This window comes from Pavona decussata, unplaced genomic scaffold (assembly GCF_977016875.1).
Source record: "Pavona decussata unplaced genomic scaffold, jaPavDecu1.1 SCAFFOLD_38, whole genome shotgun sequence".
Taxonomy (NCBI): Eukaryota; Metazoa; Cnidaria; class Anthozoa; order Scleractinia; family Agariciidae; genus Pavona; species Pavona decussata.
This window is the reverse complement of record NW_028145460.1, coordinates 4,334,426-4,348,619: the sequence shown is the minus strand read 5'-3', so window position 1 is coordinate 4,348,619 and position 14,194 is coordinate 4,334,426. Positions and strand designations below refer to the sequence as shown.

Genomic DNA, 14,194 nt, shown 5'->3' with positions numbered 1-14,194 from the left:
GACTGAAGGCCCGTTTAAACGGTTTCAACATTTGCCCAGCATTTGTTCAACAAAAGTTAAACGGATGTTGGGCAAATGTTGGATGAACGGAGTGTTCAAACGGTTTCAACGCCATTATCGACGCTATTCCTGCACCGAGGTGGCAATCTCTGAAAGTGAATGTGAATAAAAGACATTTTGTTCTTCATAATCAAATTCAACTTGTTTTAAATAATCAAAATGTTTTGATCGACAAAGCGTTGTCTAAAAGCAGCGAATTAATTTCTGGATAAGTAACTCTGCCAACAGCACAGTTGAGGTATAATGAAAGCTTTGATAATGTCTGTTTGAAATGGAAGGAAATTTATAGCTTGCCGTTTAAAGTCGCTCATGACACAAAATCATGAGAATTTCGATATAAGGTCTTGAACAGGTATCTAGTAAAAAATACGTTTTTAAAGAAAATAGGCAAAATAGATTCTTCAGCCTCTTCCTTTGGTGGTGTGAATGACGAATTTCTTGAACATCTATTTGTGACTTGCCTTTTCACTGCAACGCTATGGGAGAAACTTGTAATATGGTGCAACAACATAAATATCAAGGTTGAATCACTATCTGCTGTAGATATAATATTTGGTGACTGGCAAAGGAAGGAGGACTTTCTGTTGTTGAATCACATTATTCTCATTGCTAAACAATATATATACTATTGTAGGATCAACAATTCAAAACCACTCTTTAATGTTCTCTTAGTACGAATCAAGTCAGTTTACTTATTAGAATGCCAGATTTCTACATGGAAAAACAAAAGGCAAGCCCACTCTTTGAAATGGAGCAAGTGTCGCTTTTGAAGATAAATAGGTGTTTTGAAGCGTGCATCCACAATTTATATTATAATATCTTAATTCCTGTCTAAGCGCTTGTTGTTAGCTGTGTGATTGTGTGTCTTGTTAAGTGTATGTGTGTGACTATTTGAGGGGGAGGAGGGGGGTCAGCAAATAAGTCTATATATTCTATCTGTATTTTTGACTGTAACCTCTGAGGTTAAAAAATTAATAAAATACAAAAAAAAAGCCATTCAACATTTTCGAGAAAAAAGAAAACGTTGAATCGATATTGGATGAAAGTTAAAACCAATTTAAATTTGATTCAACACACTTTCAACAAGCTTTCAACAATGTTCAACGACCTGTTCAAATGCCCCCGACATTTGGTTCCACAACTGTGTTGAAGCACATGTTGAAACCGTTTAACCGGGCCTTGAGTCGTTTTTTCATCCGGGCTACAATCAGCAGTTAGTTATCATCAGTTAGTTGTGTCTGATAGCTCAGAAAGATCCAAAAATTAAATCGCTGTAGGTTTGCCATGCTGGTTGATCTCCAGATTCAGAGGCTTTACAACAGGGACTCTTGGCACGTTTAGGCTTGGGTTCCACCTTAGCGAGGTGGCAACTACTGCCTTTCCCAAAACGTCGTGGAAAAATTAGAATTTTTTTCCGTCACTACGATGTCATCGTATCCTCCCTCCTACTGTTTTAGTACATGATAAACGAGATACCCTGGCGGGCCTGAAAAAATTAAAATAATTTACTCAAAAAGTTAATTTCCTTATCAATAAGAAAATCTTCTGACTCCGAGCAAAAAAAAATTTGTCTCCGGGACCCCACATGAACAAAAGTTCTTGTCGGGACACGCGAGAGGTTCTCATAAAAGGAGGGGTGTACTGTCCAGGTGTGTGAATGAACCCACAACCGAGTACAACGAGCTTTCAAAGCAGGCGATTGTGTAATGAAAAAAACTCGCAATGTGTTTAAGTCGAATTAAATTCTTGAATTTAGTTACACGATTAACAAGTTAAGTATCACCTTGAATAGAGAGTGCCCTACTAGTATACGCTTCGATAAGGAAACTATGCTCTCCACACTGGTTTTTGAGCTCCCGTGGAATATATATATTTACTCAAACCAAACCGTCGTGCACATACCAAAACCAGAGGACAAAGTACATGAAAGTAAAAACTTATGCTTTAATGATTTACTCCTAAAACAGTTTACACTATACTAGGGGTTAATGCTTTAATGACAATCGTTGCAGATTTTTGACCATGCAATCTCAGCTATTACAAAAAAGGTTTGTACAAAAGAAATAGTTAATCTGGTGAACGTGTGAAAGAGGTTACTAAGAAAAAAGACGCGTTCAAGCCAAAATGCTAAAGTTTACCATTCCGTTAGCGACCCTCAACCAGCAATAAAAAATCGTAAACCACGTAGAACAATTAATAAACGTAAAAACTTTTTTAACTATGTGTGAGTTTGTTACAATTTCTGGATTTCCTCCAGACCATATTGTATTTGTATTGACACTCTGTTTTTTTTATAAGAACGTCTAATTTTGGAGCTAAGGCTGAACGTTCTTATATTTTTTTGCGATTTGAGGTTGAAAACGTTCTTAAGATGTTCTTAAATTACATGGTATACACTACATGTATTTCAGTTAATAGGTAAATTAATAGGTATTTTGGTTAATTTACATTTGTTACCTTGATTTTATACACAGATTAGCAAAATACCAAAAACGTTCTTAATCGACTCAGCCTGAGGAATGTTCTTAATACGTTCTTAAAATTTTGGTTAATCTCAGCCTCGACGTTCTTATAACAAAGGTTCTTATAAAAAAAAACAGAGTGTATTATAACTGATTTCTTACTGTCGGGAAAAGCCCATTTTAAACTGCTTTGTTTAGAGTACCACTTGTTAGCGAAATATTAAACAGTGTTCTCCTTTGAAACAAATATGTTTTTTCGCTATTCAAATGCACATTAAAAATCGGTGACACTGCCCATTTAAAGCCCATTTCCTTCCTTCCTTAAATACGCGGAACAACAGATAAATAAGCGCATTCTCGTTATAATCAACGAGTTATAAGACATAAATATTCCCTGGAATCATGAATCCACCATTCTTTTATATTATGATATCACAAAGCTGAATGTGTTTTTTTATGAAGAACTGTTAGATGGAACCTGGTCCTCCAAAAAACTTAAGATAAGGCTGGGAAACTGAGGATAGTTTGTTTTTTCCTACTAAGGTCCCTCAAGAACATAGTAGACAGGTAATTCCTGCCGTTCTTCGGTGGCACATTTACTAACTGCTGAAATACTTTCATGTGTGGCTTCTTTAAGGACGTTGGAAACTGGCTCATTTGTGCTTTCAGAATCATCCGGCCCTACTGAGGAGATGGACCCAGATCGATCAGTATCCTCTGCGTCCCCTACATTAGGATCCTCCAAAACGTTGTACATCGGTTCTGCACCATGAATGATGGGCCTCTTGGGACCTTCCGGGGTGGGTTGTTCCTCAACGAAATTGTAAACAGGTTGTTCTGAACAACTGGAGCCATTGTTTTGTAATTGGTTTTCACTGTCAGTAGTCGGCTGTTCAAGAACGTTATAAAATGGTTCCTGAGTGTTTCCAGGGCCACAGATATTATGTTCTACTTGAATGTTCTCAGGGACGTACTCGTAATCTGAGTCGGGATCATCTTCTTTTGTAGCTGGACGCTGAGGCACGTTATATATTGACGCATACATTTCTACAAAAGAATAGCAGTAGGCAGGTAAACGTTTAAGAAACACGACAACAACAACTCTCATCAAATACTTAAATGATTCTTTTGTAGGTTAAAAGTTTAAGAAATCGACAGCAGTTTTGATTTTCGAAAACATGTTTCGACAGCTCTTCTGTCACCTTTAGTTTAAATTGTAAAGTACAAAGTTGTAGTTGTTGTTGTCGTTCTTCTTAAACGTTTAACCTGCAAAAGAAATATTTAAGTATTTGATGAGAAACAAGAAACTGTTCAGTATAGTAGTCGCTCAGACGTTATTTATGACCCAGCCATTACGTGGAAGTGAGGATGGAGGATGAGAGAAACCTCCCTGATTTTCAAATGAAAGTCATGTTGTTCTTATGCAAACTAATGCATTTCCATATGAACAGCACTGGGGTATGTAACGAAACCGAGGCAACTCCAGCCTCGCTTCTACTCAAAGGCTTGGCTACTAGGGACATGACTGCAAAATAGGAACAAGCAGGCATTCCTTCCCGGGGTGATCGTCGTACCTTTTCGAGGGTTAAAATTCGTGGTTTGGTATCCCTTAGGGTGTTAAAATCCAAAATGACTTCCGCTACAGGTATAGTGGTACCTTAAAGGGTATTGTGCCAAAAAATATAAGAGGAAGTAAATGACAGTCAACTAATTTGGTACCTCTTGTTTGGACCACGCCCACAGAACAGAATAGGCCATTTTACAGATGTGTACAAAGTGACCTGGCCTTGCATTGGAAGCGAGGCTGGGGGTGACCTTGGTTTGATACAGACCTCACCGCTTTTCATATGTAGATCATGCTGTTCTTATGCTAACAAGTTTGCATTTACATATGAAAGTAGTGAGGTTTGTATCAAAACAAGGTCACCCCCAGCCTCGCTTCCAACGCAAGGCCAGGTCACAAAGCACACAACGGTAAAATGGCCTATTCTGCTACCTTTTAGGGGTTCTTTGCAAAAGTTCCGATAATCATCCCCGTCACGAGAGATTGTATGGGAAAACGTTGACAGCCGTGATGAGCGAATGGATAGTGATTATTACTAGTTTTACTTTTACTGTTTAAACCTCGCTAAACAAAAAAAATAATCGACTTTACATTTCACACGACGACTTACGTGGTTCTGTTGCCTTGATACTCAGGGTTCTATAAAAGTTTTCACCATCATGCTGGAATGCTGAGTTCCCTTGCGTGTACATCATTATTGTACTCATTGTATCCTGAGAAAAAGAACATAAAATCGACTACAAAATTGTTACTTCCTATTCATTAACTGAGAAAGCCATTTTTGACTGTGAATGCGCGCATGCCCAATGAACGAGTTATCGTGATGTGAGGAAATGTCACTCGCTCGGTCGCTCGTTCTATCGTGAACTTTTAAATATGGCGTACGCTCACGGATCGCTTAAGTTTCTCTCCACCTTCAGTTATAAATATATCCATTTGTTGGGGCTCAAAATTAAAAGAAATAGCCTAAAGAACACTCAACCGATGTATATGGTCTTTGTGCGTCTTTATTTTAACGAGAAAAGCGCCACTGAAAGCCGCTCAAGCAGATCGAGACTGTCGTCAAAGTCAGCAGGAATTTCGCGCAAAATGCAAAAGAGGAAATACGATGGAGAAACGTCTGAGGGTGTTCCGTGTTCAATTGCGTATTCTTCTTTGGCAGTCCGAAGTCATTTGGCTGTTAAAATCGTTGCGCCACGGCTACCAGATAGTCAGACACCCTAAACATTTAATAAAATTAATACAAAAATTAATCTCCCCTTTGTAAGTCGTACTAGACTGTTCACAGTCCCCCTATTTTTCCGTTGGATTCTCGAGACTGTTACGCTTCGATGGATCTGCCGTCCTCTTGGTTTGTAAAGGCGAGCGCGATCTGGGGAGAGTGTCAAAACTACCGAGGGGAGCGGGAGTGGGTGCCAACTCGGCTACCCTCCCCTTGGTAGTTTAGACACTCTCCCCAGATCGCGCTCGCTTTTGGCAGCTCCATCGATTCGTACCAGTCTCGAGAATCCCACGGAAAAATAGGGGGACTGTGAACAGCCTAAAGTCGTACGTGTGTGGAGCAGTGGAGTGGTGCGTGGCCTCTTTTGCGGAGGAGGGTCCTGCTTCAAATCCTACCTAGGTAACAATAATGGTCTCCAAACAATTTTCAAAATTTAAACTTTCTTTGTTAAAAAAGATACAAAACTATTCAAGGAGCTCAATCTTGCTGAGGGGAGAGGCCAAAATCTAAGCGGCGTAGAATGCTGAATAAATGCGTCCCCTTGTTAAAGCTTTTATGTTTTCCTCATTGCATACAATTTATATTTCGAGCCCTTGGCCAACCAAACACAATACGAACAATGTTTCATACCTTTCAGGTCACATTTTATTCCTGCATGACGTCCGCGAATTCTTGGCTGTAGAGTGTCGTTTGATGCGAGTACTGCTTTACGGTTACCACTATTCACGCCTGCATTCACGAGTTGGCTCTCGGGAGCCTTTAATCTAATACACTAAAGGACTACAACCAAGTTCTCTAATTCTCGTCGTTAATTAATGATCTAATTACCTGTACATTTTTCCTTTGGATATTTTCAGTTTGCACACTAGGTTCATTACTGCAAAAGACAATTCGTTGACACGTTAATACCAAGTGGATTATCCCCTATCCAGTGTTAGTGGGTACTTCATAGCTTATGAGTGAAAATTTTCCCAGTCAGAATTTACAGGACAAGCCGGTCTCACACTGGTTACGGAACTTAATGCCTTTAGTCTAGGACACTATCATGTGTGGTTGTGGACTTTTCCTTTAAAACTATAGTTTTAAATGATATAGAGTTTTGCCATTATTTGATTACTGTTCGCCTGTCTGGGACAGTTGTGGGGCTGGGAGCAAAGATTACCTAGATAAGCTAAATAGACGTGCTGCATGCATTATTGAAGGTCGATCAGTCGGGGCTGTGGAATTAAAATCAACACTTCGTTGGCCCAACCTACAAGCGCGCAGAAATTATCTCAAACGTCTTTTAGTCCATAAATGTCCGGCCATCACGGAACAGCGCCTTCGTACTTACTTTCAGAGTTTACGCACGCGCACCTTTACCATGGCTATAACACCAGAAGCCGTGATTTGTTGCGCCCTCCCTTCGCAAAAACTGCTAAGCATCAGGGGAGCTTCAGGATAAAGGGCGCTCGAACTTACAACACCATCCCGAGAACCAGTAGACAGGTAGAGGCGTTCAGTGAATTTAAAACCAAACTTAAATGCTATCTTAAGCAGTAATGCCTGCGGTACATGCTGCATTTATAACTTAATTATTTGTCTAGTTTTTTTTTTATGTTTCAATGTTTTGTCTTGGGCTGTGTCAGGGCTCCATTTAAACTAGCTCTGCTAAATTGGATGCCCCTGGAAAAATATTGAATTAAATAAAAATAAAAAGAAGGAGTCGGTTACCTTCTGTAGCGGCGGCGATAAAACAAGAAGCAAACGATGTTCACTGAGACAAGAAGTACAGCGAACACAGTGATGCCTGCAATTAGACCGAGGAAACCTCTGTCTGTGCTCCGCTCACGACCCATTTTGGGATGGGAACGAACCTAGAGACGAGGTACAAAACACGATCATGGCATTCAAAGATGTCTGAACGGCAGCCTTTGAATTTATTTAATGTCCTTTAAATAAATGATGAAAACTAAACTTCTAACTAACAATTGAACATGTTGATTGAATAAGAGAGTAAATACAAACTTATTATATGAACTGCCAAAAATTGATTATAAAGAAGCACTAATTGGAAATTACTATAGAAATTTACATATCTGCATGTACACCACGTAATTTTGCTTTTTTTGCCTTGTTGAGCCTGTCACTTTTACTGTGCTCTCAACTTTAAAAGCATTTCATTACTGTAAGACCGTTACTAAAGATTTAATAACAGTAGAAATTTAGTAAACGACTCAGAAGACAGTTCATTAAGACATATCTTGACCCTGCCTGCTATAATGGAATAAATTGTAAATTTCCCTCAAGTTGATAAGTGCCATGTACCATTTAGTGCTACCCTCTGTAAACAAAGTGTGATTGACTTATCAATCGATCGATCGACTGACTGACTAATTGATTGATTGATTGATTGATTGATTGATTGATTGATTGATTGATTGATTGATTGATTGATTGATTGATTGATTGATTGATTGATTCGGTTCTTTGTAAAATTGTATCATCTTTTCCCGTTTTACTCTTTTAATATTTGCAAGACTCGTAATACGTACATTCGGTGGGGAGGGTGTAGGCGTTGATAATGTGTCGATCGACTCGGCCAGCGTGTTTGGTTGTGAAGCAAATGTTCTTGATCGAGTGCCAGTCGCAACCCTCAGCGCTGGTGTTGCTGACAGTGCTTTCTTCGGAGCAGAAGACGTTTGCGGCTTGGACATTGTCACGGGACCTAATAAAGATACAATTACTGATACAATTATTCTGATACTTACGAGCCATCGTCGAGGAAGTAATGGCATTTTATTTTCAATTAACAGGCTATGTTAATTAGGGCCAATGCTTTAAAACATTTTTACTTCAATTTTTTTTAAAAAGAGTTCAGTGCTACAAAATTGTAATATAACTATAATAGACATATGGGGGAATAATTCGGTTTAGACAGTGGAAAGAATATAACTTGCGTTTTGATTGGTCTAGAGAAGTTTTTGGTCAAGGTACAAACGCTCTAATACAACCTCGTTCCCAGGGTCTTTCATCTCCCCACCATAGAGCCTGGGAACGAGTTTGGCACTAATACCGCCATGAGCCGCAGACATTTATCTAGATCTTCCTCGTAGAAGTTGCCATAAATTTAGGTGACGCATGTTAGCCAATCACAAGCCTCGTTAGCCTTGTATTAGGCCAATAGGCGCTTTATCTTGTTAAAGATAAAAAAAATGACGAAATAAAAATTCAAATCTCTGTGCAAAGGAACATAACGACGATTTTTGACGACATTTCTAACCGGTATCAAAACAACGTATTAAATAAATTTATTCTATTCAACCGCTTGTATGTTCTCAAATAGTGTCGGACTAAAATTAATGTTTCTCAGGACTTTAAACCGGTGACTAACAGCGCAATTATTTAAAATAATCTATGACTTTGCACTGCATTGATCACATATAGCCAGAGTCCATAAAGCCATGTTAACTTTGTATGAGTGCTCGTCACTACGATCACGGAAAAGTGTCCATTGGTCGTATCAGGTGGGGTAAAGTTAGAGAAAATAAAAAAAGGCTTATCGTCGGGACAAACACAACTTTTCGTAATAAGCGGGTATCCGTAAAGCGTTTTAACGTTTTAAACAGGCCTTGCACTCACATTGTTGTTGCCCCGTTAATTTGAACATCAAACAGCCGTGATATTGGTGTTGACTGGAGTTGGTACACCAAATACCAAGGTTGACTATTCCTCCCTGTAGCATCTGTGTATCTGGTACATCATTTTGGACCTAAAGAGAAAATGATTACTAAAATGAGATTAGACGACTTCTCAAGGGGTAACTGTGCCGTAGGTGAGTAAGGCTTGAATCAATTTAAGCGTAATTCAGTTGTCGTCGCGTCAGGTAGGAGTGATGAGGAAGCTTTACACACATACTTTATTGACTTTCCCTAAAACGAAGCTTTTCAACGAGAATGATTCACAATGATTAACTATTAATTACTATTACTTGCGATCTAAATTACAATATGCGATCTAATTACAATATTTAATTACGCTTTGATTCAATAAAATCTTTCAGAAAGTTTACTTTTTAGACTGTATTTAAAAGCAACGACGACGGCGACGGCAATGAGAAGGCCATAAAGCAACAGGCACGTGCATTCAACTTCTTACTACATTTCTTTGCCGTCACTTGACGACTAAGACGTGAAATTTCCTGGTGGGAGGTTTAGTATGGAGGACGTAAACACACGACGACGAACTTTTATTTTTCTTTCTAAACTTGGGTGCGGTCTCCAAGAATTAAACTCCAGGAAATTTCACTTTCATTTGACATTTAAAGCGAGTTGGAAAAATCGCGACGACGTGTGAAAAAAAAAAAAACGCGAATTCATTTTAATAGTGAAGTTTTCGCTGCCGTCGCAGTCGTCGTTGCTTAAGCTCCCTACTCATCAAATCTGCACTCTGTTCAACTTTAAGGCCATTTCCCGAGGTTTTTCCAGTCTTTTATTCGCTTTCCATTAAGCTAAAAATTTCTAAGGTAATGACACGCGAAGTGCAGGTCAACAAAATGGCGGGAAATGGAAATCTTGTCCAAGTGAAACGGTGATTTCATTCCAAGGGAAAATTGGGGTAGCTCCGAAGGCCGCGTCCGCTCGTTCTGGAAAATTTCCCTTTGATCTGCGGGTTTCTTTTGCATTTGAAACGGTTGGACCGCAAATTTTGGTTAAATTGAAAGCGCCCTAGCTTCTCTTAATGTAACACCAAGTTAACAACGACTAACATAGAAATGGAAATAGGCAAGAAGAAGAGGTATCTGAAACTATTTCTTACCTGCAGAGTAAAGTAGCTATCTCTTGAAGAAGGTGGAAACGTAAACAGATCCTTCATCTTGCTAAGGTACAGATTCGACTGAAGCCAAGACCCATTGCATCCAAGGAACCAAGAATTATTAAGGTTAAGCCCACAACGCTTCCAGCCAGTCGTATCGTCAAATGGAATGTCGATAATAAGAGTTGGTGCCTCCTGCATGTTCAACGCCAATAACTGACCGGCCGGTCTCGTTTTCTCGACATATTTGAAAAAGGTTGTTTCCCTGCAACCTGGGGTTTCTGAAAGATATTTTTACATTATTGTTACTTTAAAAAAAACCAATTAGAAATAGAACGCTAAAATGAGAACAATTATTTGCAAGTGACTACGCGTTAAAAAAAATTATTTTGTCTATTTTTTAGTAGCAACAGGTCATTTTGTGAATCCCACAGAATTTCCATCTCTTCACCTCTACGAGTATATTGCGAATTCATAACATGGCCAGCTCCCAGTTAGGTTGATAGTTGAGTGGGTAGCACCGGTATCTTTGAATTCTGTTCAAGGCTGAATTTTTTTCAGGCTTTCTTTTCGCAGCTGCTTAAGGTGAATACAACTGAAATGGAGTCTTATTGATTCATTCTTTTATCCGCACCTCATATATGGATTTCATGTATTCCATTTTCATCTTCTCCAGCGCTATGGGTATATTGCGAATTCACAATTATGTGACCAGCTCCCTGTTGGCTTGATAGCTCAGTTGGTAGAGTCCTAGGTCCTGGGTCCTGGGTTCAAATTTCGTTCAAGCCTGAGTTGTTTTCAGGCTTCCAGTTTCGCAACTACTCAAGTTGACTCTCATTTATTAATTCTTTCATCCACAGTTCAAATATATGAATTTTACATATTAAACTGACTTCTATATCTTCAACTCTACGGGTACATTACGAATCACACAATATGACCAGCGCCCAGTTGGCTTGATAGCTCAGTTGGTAGAGCACTGCACCGGTATCGCACGGGCCATGGGTTCGAATCCCGTTCAAGCCTGTTGTTTTAAGACCGGTTTTAGTTTCGCAGCTACTGAGGTTGCGTGAATATATATTAATTTTATATATTTTATCTCCATATCTTCAACTCTACGGGTATATTACAAACTCACAATATGACCAGCTCCCATGCAGTTGGCTTGATAGCTCAGTTGGGAGAGCACTGCAGCGGTATCGCATTGTTCATGGGCTCGAATTCAGTTCAAGGCCCTTTTTTTTTTCAGGCCTTTTTTGGTAGCTGCCTTAGTTGCGTACAAACTGCTATGGTTTCTCATTTATTAATTTCTTCGTCTGTACTTCAAATATATGAATTTAATAATTTAATATATTCCTCGGCTTCCAAACCTACATTCCTTTTAACTGTTAGGACATTCGTCCCTCGAAAGCAACTCCTCCCTTTTGGATTCACTCAGTCTTTGTGTAATTCTTGTGTAGAATGAACTCAGTCAAAGTGTCCGCAAGAAACCTTCAGTAAGACGGGTATTATTCACTGGCAAAATTGTTTGATCTTGTTAATTTAGGATATTTGAAGAGGTCGCCTTGAGATTAAACTAGTTTGGGTACATCATGAAAACGAATTAGAGGATTTATTACACCCTTTTTAAAATCACTGGTGATCCTTGCAATCTGATTGGGTCTCAACAGTGCAATTTATTCCCAAATTGCAATTGCAATTGCAATTGCAATTTATTCCCAAATTGTTCTAAATCGCATCCTTTCTTTAGTCCATCAAAATGGAAATGAAGTAGCAAAAATAGAATATTAATATTGACAACGATACTCTGTGATTTCAAAATAGGTGTAATAAAGTGGTAATTGAGCTTTGTGTCGTGCAATTTTGGTCTGAAATCATACTTGTGATTTCAAATCAAATTGCGCTGCGTGCTCGTTCGATTTTGAAATCACGCGTATGATTTCAGACCTAATTGCACTTCACTCAGTTTAAAAACCATTATAAATTACAGCTATTTAGGGCACTATAGCGTGATTTACATTAGAAAATCACTGTTAATGAATAATATAAATCTCACAAACAATTCAAAACGAAGTACCAAAAAATTAACGTTTCCTGCAATCTACCCATTTTCGATATTGGCAGCGATCGTATTACAGGGTAACGCTGATTGGCCTTTAACATCGTAAAATTGTATTGCTTTGAATCCTCACACCGAAATAACAGACAATCAGGCATTTGATGTGAAAACCAATGTCAAGTCGCTAATGCGACTGCAACCATTGTAAACTGAATTTGTTTTAAAAAATGTGTAGAGATACTAATTTCCTTTCTTTAAAGTGTCCGGGAAAACCCTTTCCAAACTGCTCTATTCTAAGTGATCAATGATCCATAGACGCCTTCAAATCAGTTGCTATATAGTTAATTGGTCTCCCTTTCATCTATAGGCTTCAACAACTGAAGCCAAATATCATCAGAAAAGAAGTTTAAAAAATTATTTAGTTCTTCCCGTTGCCAGACATTTTTTTCTCCAAATTGTGATCTGATGCCGCCATATTGTTTTGTCATCCTACGTTAAATTTGATTTCGATAACATGCATATTTTTCTTACCAGTGTCTTGTAGATAATCCACAAAGAAAAAAGCAAAGAAACAAATATCTGTAAGCCGGCCGTTTTTTTACTGAGTTACACAAACCTTTTGTTTTTACTTCCATAAAATGATGACTAGTATCGTCAATTAAAAATAAGTCTATAGATACAAATAAACATATCGATGCATTCGTAGCATAAGCAACGCACAGAATTCGTGTTCTCGTAGACTTGCCACACTTGCCGATCGAGCGTCGAGGTTTTTTGTGAGAAACACAGAGCTCGAACCTCCTAGACCAGGAAAAGAAGCGTTTAAGATCTTACATCTACGCGCAGTGTCAGATTTGCAACTTACCATTCACTATGTATATTATCAACTTCAGTGTGAAGTAACCATTAACTGCCCAAGCATTCATGATCTTTCTTACCTTGAAGTTTTCTAACCCTGCCATTAGCCAGGCAAATCCATATCCATTTGTAATCGTCGAAAACGAACGTGGAATTTTCACCAGGGCATTCACAGGAACATGACTGCTGGCTGTTAGCTTGATACGGTTTACATTCATCTGTGACAAGTTGATCGCATATCGAAGAAGGAATCGTAAAAGAATCCAACCCGTTTCTGTTAATGACGAAAACGTTCCCTAGCGTGAACCCAACTAGACCATGAAAAAGCAAAGTCAACGACCCCAATATTGTTAATTTCATTTCGTTTGACATCATTAGAACGAAAATTCTAGAAATCCACGTTTTATCAGCAGCTGGCAACTTTGTTAGAGGTTTGTCGGCGGAAAGATTCAAGACGACAGATTAGCCTCTAATATGTGGTGACCCAGATTGTAGATTGTGCTTGGTTTCGCTCTGTCGCCAAATAAGGTAATATCATACAATCCTAATTTTGATGTTGCTCGTTCTTTTATGTTTCGAAAGCCGTATAATAGTATTACAGGTGTAATATACTTTCGACTCTTGAAATGATCCGTTTTAGAGCTCAGTAAATTTAGCACCCTATAGCAACAAGCCACTATGATGCGTCCATTTACTTGCTGAAACACTTTCTTGGAGTGAGATATTTGTCAGTTGACGAAATCATCGATAGATTTTAAACAATTTACATAGAAATAATAGAACAACTGTATATTAGATATTAATTTGCTAGAATGATTACAACAATTAATGCCCCCGTTGATTTATTACATTATATTTTATCAGCTAATTATCTGAATGGTGTTCTGTGTTCACTTTGTTATCCACTTCGCTCTATTTACTTTGAAAACTTTCCGCTTTGATAGCCTACATGCATGATCATGAAGTATAGCACAGTCAACCAAAACAATACACGATGGCAATTCTAACTGATATCACATAAAATAAAATAATGATGCGATAACAACGAAAACCAACGTAAATTTTTGTAAAGTGTGCCAAACTGTGGCATTTATTTAAAATAACTTAGATTGGCGAGCAGTGTACTGGCTCGCCCGCCTTTAGTTCCTAGATGCCTTACTTTAGTTACTCGTCTA

At 38.5% G+C, this 14,194-nt stretch overlaps 1 protein-coding gene across 1 annotated transcript; it reads right to left on the bottom strand.

Moving 5' to 3' along the window:
- Nucleotides 1-1,984: 1,984 nt before the first annotated feature.
- On the bottom strand, nucleotides 1,985-13,896 carry LOC146483712 (uncharacterized). Its single transcript, XM_085105859.1, has 8 exons — nucleotides 13,100-13,896; nucleotides 10,106-10,383; nucleotides 8,930-9,059; nucleotides 7,843-8,015; nucleotides 7,022-7,164; nucleotides 6,137-6,185; nucleotides 4,697-4,799; nucleotides 1,985-3,569 (listed from the first exon to the last, which is right to left on the bottom strand). The coding sequence occupies exons 1-8, from the start codon at nucleotides 13,392-13,394 to the stop codon at nucleotides 3,061-3,063; spliced, it is 1,680 nt and encodes a 559-aa protein (XP_084961985.1). The 5' UTR covers nucleotides 13,395-13,896; the 3' UTR covers nucleotides 1,985-3,060.
- Between the last annotated feature and the right edge of the window lie 298 nt (nucleotides 13,897-14,194).

Coding starts and splice junctions, on each gene's coding strand:
- LOC146483712 (XM_085105859.1), bottom strand. CDS start 13,394: ATGATGTCAAACGAAATGAAATTAACAATATTGGGGTCGTTGACTTTG. Junction 8,016..8,929: donor ATTAACGGGGCAACAACAAT/GTGAGTGCAAGG, acceptor TATCTTTATTAG/GTCCCGTGACAATGTCCAAG. Junction 7,165..7,842: donor CTACACCCTCCCCACCGAAT/GTACGTATTACG, acceptor CCTCGTCTCTAG/GTTCGTTCCCATCCCAAAAT.